At 42.5% G+C, this 18,250-nt stretch overlaps 1 protein-coding gene across 1 annotated transcript; it reads left to right on the top strand.

Moving 5' to 3' along the window:
* Window positions 1-1,089: 1,089 nt before the first annotated feature.
* On the top strand, window positions 1,090-17,973 carry LOC310855475 (ferroportin; the record flags this gene model as incomplete). The annotated part of the gene is made up of 10 exons (XM_083760496.1): window positions 1,090-1,192; window positions 1,584-1,651; window positions 2,946-3,105; window positions 3,332-3,447; window positions 5,163-5,289; window positions 6,005-6,272; window positions 6,963-7,197; window positions 7,776-8,066; window positions 8,742-8,892; window positions 17,714-17,973. 10 exons carry the CDS (start codon window positions 1,090-1,092, stop codon window positions 17,971-17,973), a joined length of 1,779 nt encoding a protein of 592 aa, XP_083616622.1.
* Window positions 17,974-18,250: the final 277 nt, after the last annotated feature.

Below are 18,250 nucleotides of genomic sequence, written 5' to 3'. Positions count from 1 at the left end.
ACGTGCCGCGTGTGGAATATGCTGGCTGCCTTTGTTGTCCCCACTGTCCGTTCTGCTTTTCTGGCACTTTCACACAATGGTGGTGGAGGTGCACACTTTAGACCTGCGCTGTTATCAAACCTTCCAACCTACTACTACTACTACTACAGCTTGAAAAGCCTATAGCTCTCAGGAAACACTGGCATCCCAATGTAAGATACATGGCAACACTCCCATCGTCGTCGTCACCATCAGCAGCATCACCAAGGATCGAGCGACCGGTCGACCTCAGCGAGGATCGAATGTAACATCGGCACAGCGGTGATTATTATGGGCCTTCTTTTCTTTTATGGTCTGACTTATTCTGACAAATGGTGGATTTTGTTTCATTTTGTCTTCACGTGTCTGGTTCATTTCATCAATGCTAAATACTGCTATTTTGTATTGTTGAGTAATTTATATGTAAACTTCACATTGTATACGAAACTGTGTTTTTTTCCCCCTTCCAAGTTTCATTGCATGTGTATAAATTGTTTTGACAGTAATAATATACATACTGTATACAGTACGGTAGCATATGGAGTCAACACAATCTAAACTATAACTACAAAACAAACTATATCTACTACTGTGTTTTGTATACAACTCAAAAAAGCTAATAATCATTGTGACCAAGTATACAGTATGTAAACAATCACATGCTTTATATTGGAGACATGATCAGTGCTATAGCATCTCCGAGAGGTTGATGTGGGTGGTAGGGTTCAGAGATGTTTGGATATACACTGTGACCTGGTGGTTTCTGTGAATTGATTTAAATCAATATCCTGTCAGATTTGATCAACTGTAGCCCAGAGAGTTGTCTTCTAGAATGGCTTCAATATGGATGTGAAAGAAGAACTGACCAGTGCTTGTGGTCAACAACACGTCCGCGGAGATGCAAACACATGAAAAGTTACTGCAATCATTCAAAACAAGCCGGCTATTGAAGGTCTTTGTACGTCAAATGCCGAAAATAGCCGCGTTTGTTCATACTTTTATTTGACAAAATGTTTATCCATTTTTGCATCGCTTTGCATCGTTGTTGTTTGCATGATCCCACTGTAGGCAATGTCCCTGCGAACAAACGCCTCACAGTGTGGAGGGGTGGTGGTCGAGTTCGAGTCGGAGGACTCGAGTGACACAAGAGCCAGGCCGGCTAGGACTATACCAGGTAACCTTGACTTGACCTGGAGTAAGCCTCACTGTGCAGTAGTAGCATATCGTCTCTGTCGAGTGGAAATGCTAAATGTTACTTTTTGGGGATTCAATTTCAAATGTAGCATAGGTAGTAGATCTACATGCTCATTTCGAGCTTGAGGATCTGCTACTTGTTATGCTTTTGTGTGTGAGGCTGTAGTATGATCAAGTAGAGCGTTAATTTACACCCCAAAAAAGGTATATGGAGATAAGAGATTTCTGCCTGACAGAGATGATATGCTACGTTTATTAACTCCCCGCTGCTCCGATCCATGTTGAGAACATCTCCACCTTAGGGTCTCGATCCTCTCATCAAACCCAAAGGTTTTCTATCATCTCATTGTACCTGAACATTTCCTCCTCAGGGTCTCCTCTCATCTACCTCAAAGGTCCCAAGTTTCTCATCTATGTCAGTGGAGCTCTGTCAATGTGGGTAAGACCATTTGATTTGATAGACAGACCAGCAATTGGTGGGGAAACTGCGGCACTATATTGGTTCCCCAGTAATGCTCAATATACAGTAGAGATGGCACCGTTTCTGTCTATAGTCACTCTGTCTCAGAGGTGGGCTGGTGGTGTAGCCTGGAATCCAGACTGAAGTTAAAAGAAAAACGCTGAACGAGCGCCTCCAGGTGAGGTCTGGTGTGGACACTGGACATTTCAGAAACCTGCATACCAGTGACATCATCGGTGGTCATTCCAAACAAGATTTTATAACGTTTTCTTTTTTTTAAAGATGTAAGGAACAATGGCTTCTATTTCAGTGTGTCCAGGTCAGGAAGAGATGTAGTTTCATTGGTGTGCCGGACAACTATTCCACAATCTCCGAATGCATGTATTAAAGTTCTCAGTCGCCACGACTGATTTCAGTCATTTGGATTCCATAGCAGTTGGCATGTCTTCTGAGCTGTTCTCAAGCTCACAGGCTCACATTTTCTTGTATTGGTTGGCTATTTTCGGTTATTATTTTAAGATTAGAGCATTTGAAGTGGTCAAACTAGAAATATATTCAGATTAATCTTCCATAAAACCCTAACAGTCTTGGATATTTCATAACAGCAAAAGGTTAAAGTATAGAACAACAGGAACAAAATTACTAAAACATAATTCTACATATTATTGTGTTAATTGTTAATAAGGAAACAGCGTTTGTGTGTGCGTGCGCGCGTGCATGCTGGCGGCTTCTTTCTCAAATCTTGAGATATCTCTTAGAACTTGGCAATGTACACTTTTTTCAGTCGTGAGATTTCATTTTTTATTTAATCTATACGAATGTATGACGGAAGCGTTTGAAAATTGTGGTAGGTAACAGTCTGACTTGCAAGACTACACCAGTGATGTCATGTTCATAAGATGCCCCCCAGGCTTCTGAGCTGTCCCCCAAGTTTCTGAGCTGTCCCCCAAGTTTCTGAGCTGTCCCCCAAGTTTCTGAGCTGTCCCCCAAGTTTCTGAGCTGTCCCCCAAGTTTCTGAGCTGTCCCCCAAGTTTCTGAGCTGTCTCCCAGGTTTCTGAGCTGTCCCCCAAGTTTCTGAGCTGTCTCCCAGGTTTCTCAGCTGTCGCATAGCCAGCCCACCCACCTTACTGAGACGCAGAGCGATCAGACAGGGTTAACTGCAGGGCTGTGTGTTCCTGAACTCTGTGACCCATTGGACAGCACAGCTCGTGCCTTCCTTGCACAACAGAGCGTGATTAAATTTATTGTTGTTGTTGTTTTGGTAAAAACCCAGGGGGACCGCATGTGGCACTTTGCTATCTCTGTGTTTCTGATTGAGCTGTATGGCCGTAACCTCCTCTTGACCGCAGTGTTTGGCTTGGTCGTGGCCGGCTCAGTGCTCCTCCTGGGCGCTCTGATCGGCGACTGGGTCGACCGCAACCCTAGGAATAAAGGTAGGCACCAAACAGTATTATTATATAGGCCTATCTGTGGTTTCCAACCCTTTTCATGTCAAGGTCTGTTGTTTATTTGGCATTTTAGTGATGAGTTAAAAAATGTATAAAAAAACCTTTTGGTTGGACACGGTGACGTGGCCTTAAGGAACAACTATTCTGTTTAATCTTTGTGCTATTCAGAGAGGCTTATAAACGCAGTTGTCCTTGTCTGTTCTTGTTTTAGTTGCTCACGCCTCACTGTTCATTCAGAACATCTCGGTAACGGTGTGTAGCATCGTCCTCATGCTGGTCTTCTCTTATAAACAATCCATTGAACTGATCTGGGACGGATGGCTGACTGTGAGTACTGTACACTTACCTTAACAATCACTGGATTCAATCATTTGAAAACTGTATCTTACTAGTTACTTTGTAGATTTTGATTTTGATTACAAAACATATATTAACCAATGTTTGACAAATTCAGTTTTTTTTTTTACTTTGGTACTGTAAGTATATTTTGATGCCAATACTGTTGTACTACTCATGTAAAAGTTGGAGTATTTCCTTATTGTGGTGTTGCTTATTCTACTTATTTTAAGTTGTATGTATATATATATATATATATATATATATATATATATAATTTCTACTTCTTCCACCCCTGCTAACAATCTCACTGTGTCAATCAGTACCATTGCTGCCTGCCTGTGTCCTTGTTTGTCTCTTGTTGCCACATTGTACCATCACAAATGCACACGGTCACACTTTACTTGAGCATGCAATTTCATGCATGTAATTAATGATGAATGAATGACCTGTAATTGCACTTGGTTAAGTCATAGTGACTTCATCATTAGTTAATGGTGAGGAATTCATGATTCAATTCATAATGAATTAATGTATTAGTGAGAGCTGATCATTTTAATCCATCCATCTTTTTATTTTGTATTTTTTTGTTACATTTTTATCCCAAGATTTTGCAACCCATTTTGTCAATTATCTAATGTAATCCTGGACGCTACGCTTCCTCTGCCAACCTGGGGAGAGCAACATACTGACCTCATGATTCCTTCTATGCATGAGGACTCCAAGCCACTTCTTTTCACCTGACAGGGGGGAGTTTCCCGACAGTGCTTAATCCATCCATCTTCAACCGCTTATCCGGTGTCGAGTTGCGAGGGAAACAGCTCCAGACTTCCCTTTCCCGAGCAACATTAGCCACTTCTTCCTGATGGATCCCGAGGTGCTCCAAGGCCAATGTGGAGATATAATCCCATCTGTTCTTGGTCTGCCAGGGGGTCTCCGCCCAATGCAGCGAGGACCTCCCTAGGGAGATGCTCGGAGTCGGGGGGCATTTGTACTAGATGCCCTGAACTCGCCCTATCAGGGAGAGGCTGGCCACCCATCTGAGAAGCGTAAAATGAAGTGTTAATTATTTGTATGAATTTGCATGCTCAAGTACAGTATGACCAAACTTTCTGTTGTTATTGTGTTAGTAACATGTTGCATCATAAAAACTCTCTGTTGTCACGTGTTAGTAACATGTTGCATCATAAACCTTTCTGTTGTCACGTGTTAGTAACATGTTGCATCATAAAAACTCTCTGTTGTCACGTGTTAGTAACATGTTGCATCATAAAAACTCTGTCACGTGTTAGTAACATGTTGCATCATAAAAACTCTCTGTTGTCACGTGTTAGTAACATGTTGCATCATAAAAACTCTCTGTTGTCACGTGTTAGTAACATGTTGCATCATAAAAACTATCTGTTGTCACGTGTTAGTAACATGTTGCATCATACAAACTCTCTGTTGTCACGTGTTAGTAACATGTTGCATCATAAACCTTTCTGTTGTCACGTGTTAGTAACATGTTGCATCATAAAAACCTTTCTGTTGTCACGTGTTAGTAACATGTTGCATCATAAAAAACTTTCTGTTGTCACGTGTTAGTAACATGTTGCATCATAAAAAACTTTCTGTTGTCACGTGTTAGTAACATGTTGCATCATAAAAACCTTTCTGTTGTCACGTGTAGTAACATGTTGCATCATGTAAAAACTCAACGCAAGGTGGTTTGTTATACGGTGGTGATCGTCCTGGCAGATGTGGCAAACCTTGCAAGCACAGCACTGACCATTGCCATTCAGAGGGACTGGATTGTGGTCATCACCGGCTACAACCGCGGACACCTCGCTGGTGAGAGTATTTTCTGTATACTAAATAACTGGAGACCCCTGTTACTGAACAAACATTATACTAGAAAGTGCAACGATTACTCTCAGAATGTAGAGCTTTAATCACTGATGTGCAATACCTGAATAACAAACTCTCATTATAAACCTTGCTATGTATGTCCCATTGATGCCTTAGGCCGAATCTGGGAACGCCTTCTAGGGCCTGAGCTAAGGTTTCTGAAAACCTTCAAATTCGTATTAATTTTTTTTTAAATAGTTATATTGCTACATGTATAGCAATAGCTGATGAGACACAGAGGGTGCGTCGGCATCAAAGGTAGAACAACGTATAGGTTGCACCAGGCGTCAATGGGATATATCATGATCAACGCCACAATTACTTATTGTTGCTGTCAGGCAGAAACCTCCTATCTCTATTTTTATTTTAACTTTGTGTTTTTTTTCATACATTACTGCCCTACGTGATAATGCTACAGTGTCACACAAAAGCATAAACAGTTGCAGGTCCACAAGCTCGAATTGCGTTGCGAATTTGAGCTTGTAGATTGGCTACTTTTGCTGTTTGCTGTATTGACAAGTAACAGTTTTTGGACATTATGAGGTTTCCACCCGACAGGGGCGATAATGAAACTCCCTCCAAATAGCAGGGAAGTACTAATGACTGTACTTATGTCGCACATGAACCTTTGCATTGGGTTGATTTGTCGTCATGGAAGGAATGAACGCCACCATGAGGCGGATCGACCAGGTAACCAACATCCTGGCCCCGCTGGCGGTGGGCCAGGTCATGACCCTGGCCTCCAACGTGGTTGGCTGTGGCTTCATCCTGGGCTGGAACCTGGTGTCTCTCATCGTGGAGTTCATCTTCCTGTCCCGGGTGTACCGCATCGTCCCGGCCCTGTCCGTCAAGCCGCCCGCCCCGGAGGACGACCAGGAGTGTGTGCCGTCGCTCAGGGAGAGGAACCGCTCACGAGGTGCGGAGGTGTCTACTCACTGGATGCTAAAAGTAGAGGTTTTGGGGCCAAATACAGGCTTATAAAATGGTGCATTTACAACAGTGCTTCCCAAACTTTTCAGGTCGAGACCCAAAAGGGAGCTTAGACGTTTGCTCAGGACCCAAACTAGTGAAAATAGCATATCTTCTTTATTTTAAAAGTGAAATGAGTTCTGTTTCTTGCTCTTGGACACTTCAAAGCTAACCCAGGGGGTGCCGGGGATCAAGAAACTTGTTACGGTTCCCAAGGGGCTGCCCAGTTTACATTTCTGTATGTGTCTGAAAACATGATTCCACTCATCCTTTCTGGGGTTTAGCATCAGTCTAAAACAGTACTATAGTATAGTATAGGGCATACCAGGGGCGGCCATTTTCTGGTTCCATCGATCCAGACCCCATTAATTTTTCCCATAGAGATCTCCAAAAATCAATTATTTTAAGCCTAGAATCTAGCCATCTAGCATCCTGGAGAATCATGACCATAGTACATTTGATTGTGGGAAGAAAGAAATCACACCCGTGTGAACTGAGCAGTGTGTGTGTGTGTGTGTGTGTGTGTGTGTGTGTGTGTGTGTGTGTGTGTGTGCGCGCGCAGTGTGTGTGTCATATAATTAAATGATTCCCTTTTAGCGCTGACAGACTCCTCTTCTCTTCTCCCCCTCAGAGGCCGAGGCCAGCAGGGAGGAGGTCCCTGCCGTGGCCGAGGACACCAGCTGTGACCTGAGCCTGCACCTGAAGGAGATCACCAACCTGCCGCTGTGCTTCCAGAGGTTCCGCTGGCTGCTCAGCACCTGCAAGGACGGCTGGAGCGCCTACTACCGGCAGCCCGTCTTCTTGGCCGGCATGGGCCTGGCCTTCCTCTACACCACCGTGCTGGGCTTCGACTGCATCACCACGGGCTACGCCTACACGCAGGTACGGGGATGGTAACTTATAGTTCATTAGAGGCCCATTGTGATGCGATGTGTGTTTTCTTTTTTTTAAGGTCCAAAAGTGAAAATGCTATGTTGTGAGCAAGTTCATACCAACCTACAAAAATGTGCCTTTTATTTACTTTTATTTTATTTGGTTACTGCATTATTTGGCAACTGTATTAGTATTAGTGAAAGGCAGAATATGATAAAACGGAAAATGGAGGGGGAAAATATAATGAAACATATATAACCTGTATTTCTTTATTTACACTTTGTCTCTGTCGGGTGTCCAAAACTGTTCAAAAACGGAAGATCTACAAGCTCAAAATGTGTTGCTTTCGTTCTTGTAGATCTGCTACTGTTGATGCTTCTACGTGATGCTGTAGTATGATCAAGTAGGGCGTCAATTTACGAAGAAATCTGTAAACGTAGCTAAAATATGGAGATAAGAAGTTTCTGCCCTCTTGTCTGTCTGACAGCAACGCTGTGTAATAGGACTAAATCATGAATACATTCACAATAATGTCATAACGTCTGACCGTTGCATCATCCCCTACTACACCAACGACAACGACGCAGGGCATCAGCGGCTCTCTGCTCAGCCTGCTGATGGGCGTGTCGGCCATCACGGGCCTCATGGGCACCGTGATGTTCACCAAGCTGAGGAAGGCGTACGGCCTGGTCAACACGGGCATCATCTCCAGCTGCCTGCACCTGGGCTGCCTGCTGCTGTGCGTGTGCTCCGTGTTCGCCCCGGGCAGCCCCATGGACCTGAGCCTGCTCATGCCCCACACCGACGGGGCCAACTCCTCCTCCTCCTCGGCGGAGGTGGCGGGCGGCCAGAGGCAGAAGCACACCTACCCGTTCATGGTGGGATTACACACGATTCATTATCACACAAATAATTACGATTACGTTTCTTTATATTTTGTTTGCCTTTAGGCTTCGTAATCACAAATTGCACAGGGCAGACAACTTAAGGGCAGTCCATACTCTCTCCGACCACCGAACTTTTCGTCGGTAAGATCAGACTTTAATTTCTTCTCCGAAGTTGAGTTCGGAGAGTCACATGATATGGGAGTGCAGCTTTCAGAACAAAAATTCGGAGGAATGCGTTTCAGAAGTTACGAGTGACGTCATGTTGTAGTTGTACCAGAGCTTTCTGACGAAAAGTTTGATGGTCGTAGATAGTATGGACTGCCCTTTAAATATACAAAAGATCTGAAAGATTCATACAACCCATCACAAAGTGAATGATATTTTTGAGAAATGTATGGACATTTTTCAACGTGAAAACGATTGACGATTGATTGAATTGTTACGATTATCTCAAATAATTGTGATTATAGGCGATATGTAGTCATTGTGACAGTCCTAGGGCTGTCACCATTACACATTTAAGTCGATTAATTGTCACACAAATAATTGCAAATAATCTACAGTTCACTGTAGATCTGCTATTTCTGCTCTTTTATGTATGAACATTTTATTGCGACCACCATTGCAATTAGACGATTCTATGTAATAATTGTGACAACCCTATAGGTGGGCATCAACCAGCCACTGCTGCCCGACCGCTCGTCCATCCACTGGACCAACAACACGGTGCTGTTCGACACCGTTCCCGTCAGCAACACGCCAGAGTCCTACATCTCCATCATCCTGCTGTTCCTGGGCGTCATCACGGCACGCATCGGTGAGTGAGACCACACTGAGTCACATCCTACGGGGATCTTTTGTTACATTCTACGGGGATCTTTTGTTACATTCTACGGGGATCTTTTGTTACATTCTACGGGGATTATTGTGGAATTTGGTATTATGCCGCGATTCACTCGACTCACGATACGATTCCTATCACGATACTAGGTTCACTAGGTTTTTAAACACAACATTATTTGTCAGACAAATGACCGACAAAGGTTATTATTATTTCTCTTACACAAATCCAGTATTTTCTTCTCTATTTTTTTTTGCATTACTGTGTTTTCTCTTATCCTCTTTTCAATACATAAAAACTGAAAACTATGTTTTGTCAATTCTCTTACAAAACGGATTCCAAAATAATAATTTCCCTTACACATGACTCATTGTGCTGTTAGTTAAACATACTTAAAGGCCCGCTGACACGCCCCTCGGGAGATAAGAACGGCTATCAAACAATGCTATCATGATTGTGACGTCAGAGTGTGACAAGCTTTCCCCATCGACTTCTATGCGGGCTCGCCAGGCTTGGTGGCCGTAGTAGCATAGCAACTTATGCTACTATTTTGGTGTCACATTTAGAGTCATAATTGCTATAAATGTATTTGAAAAAAAAAATGTTTTCGCTCGAAAATCCTCGTTACAATGACATTGAGTTGACGTGTAAGTTTTAGGGTAAACTGTTGCATAATCGCAATCGTGACGAGTTCCATGCTCTCCGTCTCCCCCCGCTGACACTCAAACACGGCTAAGTGCTGAACAGGGCTCCGCAGCACGGAGCTTCACAGGTTACCACTGCCTGTCTAGCGGGGGGAGACGGAGAGCATGGAACTCGTCACGCGAAATTGCGATTATACAAACAGTTTACCCTAAAACTTACACGTCAACTCAATGTCATTGTAACGAGGATTTTCGAGCGAAAAAATATATTTTTTCAATTACATTTATAGCAAATATGACCTAAATGTACCGTCAAAAACGCTAGCCTGAGCTAGCAGCCACTTGTTGCTAGCGCGGCGCGCTGTAGCCCTGTTTCAAACAGTTTCAAACAGTTTTCAGTCAGACCACGTGATGTGCTGTACCACCCATATTAATTTCGGGGCGTGTCAGCGGCCCTTTAACTTAACCCAAAAACAAGACTCTCTTTTTTTTCTATAAATTATTTACACCCCATGAAGCCTTGAATTCATGGAGATAGGAGGTGCCGGTGTTATAGGAGACCATTGCAAAGCTATATAAAATAAATATAAACGTCAATCACTGAGAGGCCTACTGATGATCCAGGTTCAAAGAGAATGTTATTAACTTAAATTAATCAAATATTATATTATACAGGAATGCTAAAAATCTCTGTGCATTCAAGGCTTCATGGGGTGAGTAATTGATAGAAATCAAGTAGTTTTTTTGGGGGGTGAAGTATTCCTTGTGTTTTTTTTGTTTTTTTTGCGGCTTACGCCTTTTTATTGATTTTTGAAGGGACAGACAGTAGGCTGACAGGAAACGGGAGAGAGATGGGGGATGACATGCAGTAAAGGCCGTGTCGGGCTCGGGAGTCGAACCCGCGGCACACTGCGACTGGATTACCAGTCCGGTGCCCAGACCGTTACGCCACGGCCTGGGCGGTGAAGTATTCCTTTAACGAAGACCAAGAGTCTATAAGCCCCTCTAACAGAAGGTTGGGAACCTCTGCTCTAGCAGACCCAACCACTGTTGTTGCTTGCCCACCATGGTATCAGCAGTGGTATATCGTTGCTTACCCAACATGGTATCAGCAGTGGTATATCAGGGCCAAATTGTTGTAGAATTTGTTATATTTTATGTGCACCTTTTGGCCTAAGGTTGGTCCAGGAGGAAAGGTCACGGGGTCACCAGAATCAGTAATATTCAGTATAGAGTTCATCTTCTGGTGGAGGACGATGTTGCACAGCAAATCCCTTGGCAATCCAGCCAGAAGTTTTTATGAAATATCTTGAGCAGAATACAAACCCAGGATTTGGCAATTCTTTTTTTTTTTTTTTGTGATCAAGTTTTTTATTTTATTTTTTGTTAAAAGAAAGAAAAAAGGGGGTTTCCCCCACCCCACCCTCCCACCCACCCACCCACCCCACAGGTTGAACAGCTAAACAGACAGGGTCACAATACATCGAAAATAATCATAATAATAATAATAATAATAATAATAATAATAATAATAATAATAATAAACAAGGAAAGACTGATACTTCACAACCGGAAAAATCAAACCAAGAAGGGGGGAAAACAGTCATCAGAGACGTTGGCATGACTTAAGTTTTTCTAGAGCTGTGGACAGGACGTCAAGTGTGCTTTCTTGTGCCCCGTTGGATCGAGCTATAGAGAGTTCCAGAAAGATCATGTCCATTAATGAGAGGATCCATTGTGAGGTCTCAAGTTTATGGGGAGGTTTCCATCTTATGACAAGCAGTTTCTTTGCAGCTGTCAGTCCTAAGAGCAGGAGTCTTCTACGTGGCATTGTCAATGTCAACCCAATCGCTGAATCATCATTCAACAGGAAAATATTAGGCAAGAGGGGAATTCTAGTTCCCATTACCTCAGTTAATACTTCTGAAACTTTAGACCAAAAACGATTGACCTCTGGACACTCCCACATCATGTGCATATACGTCCCCAGTTTGTTATTGTTGCATAGGGTGCAAATGGGTGTCGTACAGAGCTGGAGTTGGAACCGTTTTCTTGGAGTTAGATAGAATCTTTGGATAAATTTTAAATTCAACATTTGATAGTTATAATTTCGTGATGAGAGAGAAATATTTTCCCAAGTTCTTTTCCAATTGGTCGGCCGCTGCCAACTCTTTAGATCGACATTCCAGACTGTAGAGACACCCATTGGCGGACATGTAGATTCTCTTAACTTCTTATACAAATAAGATACAAAGCCTTCAGATTTAGGAATCTTGGTTATATAATCAAAAAGTGGGTGAACAGGTAGAGCATTTCTCCACGGCACCTCATGTGCTCGAAGAACTGCTCTTAACTGTAAATAGAAGAAGAAAGAGGTTGTTGGTAAACCATAGCTGTTCTTAAGGTCTTCAAATGATCTTAAACCCTCATTATTGAATATGTCAGAGAGAGTATGGATGCCACAACTGGACCAGGATGGAAAGACCAAGGGTTTGCGTTCTAAGCACAATGACGTGTTTTTAAAAATTGGTGTATGTATATGCCATTTAACATTCCATTTTCCAATTTTTTCGGCTTGTTGCCATATATGAATGGAATGAGATATGATAGGACCAAATTTATTTTGGCAGTATTTACTCAATGTGCCACTGAACAGAACTTCATTCAATTTGTAGGGTGTGACTATACTGCGTTCCATCAGAAGCCATGGGATATTCTCTTCTTGGGAAAACCATTTCTCAAGTGAGCGGATGGCAAAGGAGATGTGATATAATTCTAAATTGGGCAATTCAAATCCACCTTGTTGCTTACTTTGGTAAAGTATTGTATTCCTCAGCCTTGGTCGTTCCCCCTTCCAAATGAATTTTGTAACCAGGCCTTGTATCTGACTCCAGTAACGGGGAGGAGTAGGTAATGGAAGCATACTTGATATGAAATTGACCCTTGGTAATACGTTCATATTTATAATGGATATTCGACTGCTTAATGTTAATTTTTGATTGATCCATCTGTCTAGATCATTGCAAATGGAATTGCGTAAGGTGTTGTAATTAGTAACGGCAATTCTATCAATAGATGAGAGGATATTTATTCCTAGGTATTTAAAGGTCGAAACCTGAGGTATTTCGGTTTGCAGTCCTGGATATGTGACTGCCTTGCCTAGGGGTAAAAGGGCACATTTCTTCAGATTTATTTTATAGCCTGAAAAAGCACTATATGATGAAAATATTTCCATAATCAATGGTAAGTCACACTGTGTATTTCCTAGGTATAATAAAATATCGTCTGCATACATTGATATATGGTTGCAAATGTTCCCCACCATTATGGGAGTTGATGTTTGTAACTGACGTATTTTCTGTGCTAATGGTTCGAGTGAAATAGCGAATAGCAGCGAGGAAACTGGGCAGCCTTGTGGAGAACCTCTGCTAATTGAAAAGAGGGATGAAAAATGGCTTCCAGTCAGTACCTGGGCAAAAGGTGTATTGTATAGGGTGTTTAACATACTTAAAAATTGTCTGCCAAAACCCATACGCTTCAGTGTAAACCAGAGAAAGCTCCATTCTAAGCGGTCAAAGGCTTTGTCTCCGTCAATCGATACGACTGAAGGAGACAAAGTGGAGTTAGTTGCGGAGGATATAACATGAAGTAATCTCCTTACGTTGTCAGTAGCTAATCTGTGTTTTACAAAGCCTGTTTGATCCGGGTGAACTAATTGGGGTAGAATATTATCTAATCTTAAAGCTAGGGTTTTGGCAAACAATTTTTTGTCTGAGTTTAATAGAGATATTGGTCTATAGCTTGTACAGAGTGTGGGGTCTTTGCCAGGTTTGCACAGAAGTGATATGATGGCTGTCTTAACATCTCTATTAAAAGAACCTTCCTGAAGAGCTTTATGAAACATATTGAGTATTAAGGGTCCAAGGTCGTCCCAGAAGGTGAGATAGAATTCTGGTGGGATGCCGTCCAATCCAGGTGATTTACCCTTTTTCATTTGCTTTAATGAGATTAATATTTCCTCTATTGTTATTTGGGTGTCGAGATTATTTTTCTCCTCAGCTGAAAGGCTTGGTAGCTGTAAATCATTAAAAAATAAATTCATATTTTCTGAGGAGTCATTAATTTCGCTTTGATATAATGTTTGATAATATTTTTCAAATTGTTTGTTAATTAATGGGGGGTCATGTAAAAGGGAGCCATCTTCTGCCTGGATTGAAGGTATATCCGCTAGCCGGTCATTATTACGCAATTTGCTGGCTAATAAAAAGCTTGGTTTGCTACCATCAAGGTAGTGAGATTGTCTTGATCTATGGATTAGGAATTCTGACCTTTTTGCGATGATTCCGTTTAGCTGAACTTTAACCATTGATATTTCCCTATCTCGTTCGATTGAAAAACTAGCATGTTGCTGGTGAATTAATAATGCATAGGTTTGTTCTAGGCTGGTGATTTCTCTTAGTCGTGCTTTGTTTTGTGCTGATGCAAACGAAATTGTATTATTCCTTATAAACCCCTTGGTGGCGTCCCACAGAATCCGAGCGTCCGAAACTGAGTCTTTATTAAAACGTACAAATTCTTTGAGGGAGTTTCTAAACTGCTCGCAAAATGAGGGGTTCTGTAAGAGAGTGGTGTTAAACCGCCATCGGGTTGCACGGTTGGGGTTTTTATCAAGCATTACAGTGCATACATTTGCGTGGTGGTCTGACAGTGACATGTATACTATTTCTGCCTTGGAGGTCATGTGTGTTATTTGGGGAGAAACAAGCATAAGGTCGATTCTAGAGAAAGAGTGATGTCTTCCGGAGTAATAAGTATAGTCCTTTTTGTGAGGGTTGTGTTTGCGCCATATATCTACGAGGGCATACTGATGCATCAAATTCTTTACAGCACGAGTGCTTGGTGAATTAACATTAGTCCTGGATGTTCTGTCTATGGTTTCCACGGCTGTATTAAAGTCAGCCCCCAATATGATTTTAAATTCGTTCATTTCGTTAATAATCGAACACAACGATACGTAAAATAAGTTGTTATAGGTATTGGGCGCGTACACTGAAATAAATGCAATTTTTTGTCCATTAATAACAGTTTTCACATAGGCAATTCTTCCCTCTTGGTCCTTTCCCTTTTTAATAATGCTAATTTTAAGATTTGACCGAAACAGAATAATTACTCCTTTTGTTCTATTTTGGGCTGCAGAAAAAGCTGCTACCTTAAAATCAGCATTGTTTAATTTACAGATATCGTCATTTAGTAAATGTGTTTCCTGCAATAGTGCAACATCTACAGCTTTCTCCTTAAAGATGTCCAGGCATCCACGACGTTTTTTTGCATCATTGATGCCTTGAACATTCCATGAAAAAACATTTAATCTAACCATAATTCATGCGTATGGGGTATTCAATCAGGAAATTAATAAAAACATGTCTGTGGCCATAGAAATATAAAAGGAGCAGATAACAAAATATAATAGAAGAAATGTGCAAATCAAAAAACAAACCTAGACTAATTGAATCCCAAATCCATTTGCTGTTCAACCTGCCCTCCCACCCCTCCCTCCCTCCCAACCCCGAATAGGACAAATATATCATTTTATAAATAAAACAAAAAATAATACAAAAAGGAATTGTTGTCCTACATTGACTCTTATAACTCCACCTCATCTATGTGGAGCTGCAGCACGTTAAAGTGGAGAACAGAAAACGCTTTTTTGCGCCGCTTCATGTCTAATTAATTTAAATGATTCCCCGCACATTGTCATTGACCATGTCGCATTTCTAAGTAGGCTATAGTACAATTAAATTATTCGATTACTGTGTAGGACAGTGGTTTTCTAAATAATGTGTTGTATAGCCTACTCGCTTTAAGAGGGGAACACCATAAAGGGAGAAAATAAAAAAGAACAAAACGAAAAGGAAATTGCTTAGGCTGTTAGTGTGGCTATCATACCCGCAATTGATTGTGGGTTTGTTTAATCGGTGCTGTCGTCGGGTTGTTCTGTTGCGCTGTTTGGATTCGTTAGAGTGGGTTTCACCTGTTGATCATAGAACTCCATCGCCTCCGTGGCCGAGGTAAATGAATGTTTTTTATCCTTGAAAGTTACCAGTAGCTTAACGGCTGGAAAGGCGATGCCGTTCCTCAGGTTGGCTGATGTTAGAAGGGCTCTTACATCCTTGAACTTGGCCTGTAGTTTCCTCTGCTCGGCTGGGATGTCGGGGAAGATTCGTATTTCTTGTTCTTCGTATTGTAGTTTGCCCTTCGCGGCTCCCACCAGGCGCTGGATCGTACGTTTCGTCTCGAAACTGTATAATCGAGCGATCATACAGCGCTTTCCGTCTGTAGCTTCTGGTCCCGTGCGGTGGGCAATGCTCAGTAGCGGGTGCGGCCCCAGCTCCTCTTCGCCGAACAGGTCGTACAAAAGTTTGGTGACAAAGGCAGTTGGTTTACCTGCCTCCACTCCACGTTTCAGTCCAAGGATGCGCAGGTTGTATTTTCTGCTGTTGTTTTCAAGTGATAATGTCTTTTCTTTTAACCCTTCGTTCTCCGCCAGTAAGGTATTGTAGCTTTGTTCAAGTGAAACCAGGCGCTCGTCTGTGAGATTTGCAGCCGTCTCCAAGTCGCTCACTTTGGAGTTGCACTCTTGCTGTGTGAGATTTAGCTTGGATAACTCCTCTTGTATCGGTTTGGCAATTTTGTAGTCCAGTGGTTTTCCAAGTGGGGTTGGATCCACATCAATGAAAAAGCAAACAGTGACTTACATTGAAAGCAATTCAAAAGGCACATGGCAGACATCAATAAACACAAGATCCAGCTGCTATGTGTTTGGAGACGAAGGGAGAAAGCCCTCCTGCAGCCCTGTGTTTATAGTAAGCACCACAAGAACTTTGCTTCTAGAGCTGGTTCCGTTCTAGCTGCGAACCGACTTGCATTTCCAATAGTTTTAAGCAGAACAATTGTAATGCAGGAGTCCCATGTTTAATTATTTATTTACGTAGGATTGCTTTTGTCATTGTTTATATCACATCTGCATCTTCCAACCTGTAGAAAAGTGAGTAAGTGACCCACCCACTTTGGGTCCCAGTTCAGGGCAAGAAAATATTTTGGTTTCAGTTCTGAACCAACCTTTAGGGTTCTGTTGTCGTTGTATGTTTGTTTTGTTTCAAAACTTAATTCAGGATATGCTGTTTGTCAGTGTCACTTCCCTGTTAGTGTAGGACTATACATTTTTTTATTTTTTTATTTTATGCTACCACACTATTTTGCATAATTATGGTGGTCATATGACATATGTATGTCACGATTTGTAAAAACTGGCAGACCCAAAAGCAGAACACAGTCCAATGGTGTTTATTGAAAAAACACAGGAGAAAAAAAGGAGCTTGTAGATCTGCTATATTCGGTGTGGTCGAGCAGGCTGAGGCTGGTGGCAGGCAGGCAAGGCAAAGAAGTTGGTCAGAATATCATGAGGTTGTGAAACGATCTGGCATCGGCGCGGGGAGAAGACCAAACATTTATAGACTGGAGGATGATTAGCTGATGCCAGGCAGGTGAGGGAGATTAGGGAACTGGAACCAGGTGTGCCAAGCTGGGAGCTGGAGCCAAGCCTACACCCAAAACACACGCCCACTCACAAAGACACACACAGACACAGACACTGACAGAGACTGTGACAATGTAATTATATTATATTATAAGTAAACATATTATCATCTTTGGTATGTTCTGTATGGGTGTGTCACATATATTGTATTGTGTTATTTGATTTGATTTACTGTATACCCTGACATCTTGAATAAACAAAACTATGAGAAAAAAAAGAAAAAAGAAAAGAAAAAAATAGGGTTCTGAACCAATTCATTTTCAGTGGAAACATTAGGCGGGAAAAAGACAACGGTACCATTTCAACCCTGTGGAACGGAGGTGAAGTTGAAGTGAAGTTATAAAATAGCAATCGATGTCTTAATGAAAGTCAGTGTTAGGGTCTGTCTCCCCCCCTGATGTAGTACTTATTTTGACCTTTGACCCCCCCCCCTCCCCCGGTGTGTGTGTGTGTGTGTGTGTGTGTGTGTGTGTGTGTGTGTGTTTTTGTGTGTGTTTTTGTGTGTGTGTGTGTGTGTGTGTGTGTGTGTGTGTGTGTGTGTGTGTGTGTATTCCAGGCCTGTGGTCCTTTGACCTGACGGTGACCCAGCTGCTGCAGGAGAACATCTGTGCATCGGAGCGGGGCGTGGTGAACGGCGTCCAGAGCTCCATGAACTACCTGATGGACCTGCTGCACTTCATCATGGTCATCTCTGCCCCGCAGCCGCAGCACTTCGGCATCCTGGTCATCATCTCCGTCTTGTTCATCACCACGGGCCACACCATGTACTTCCTGTACGCGCGCAAGGCCAAGCGAAAACACCGCCTGGACACGTAAGGGGAGCGGAGCGGTGAACCTCAGTGTGCACCGAGTCCCAGTCCACTCTGCGCCTGTGAAACCACTCGTCTCTCTCTCCCGTTCCTCCGGCAGTGTCAGTGCTAAGCTAACCCCCCACTCCCCCCCGTCCGGCCATTCATCTCTGCACAAACCACAGCGAGCCTTCTGTCCTCCCCTTGGATGCTTTCGTCCTGCAGGGCCAAACGCCACAACTCAGGTGAAACCGGAGTGAGAGATATACCAACCACAACCCCTTCTTTCATATTATACAAGTTGA

This window comes from Protomyctophum parallelum (genome assembly GCF_964188405.1).
Source record: "Protomyctophum parallelum genome assembly, chromosome: 3".
Classification (NCBI taxonomy): domain Eukaryota; kingdom Metazoa; phylum Chordata; class Actinopteri; order Myctophiformes; family Myctophidae; genus Protomyctophum; species Protomyctophum parallelum.
The sequence above is the reverse complement of the archived record's forward strand: the minus strand, read 5'-3'. Positions and strand labels throughout refer to the sequence as shown.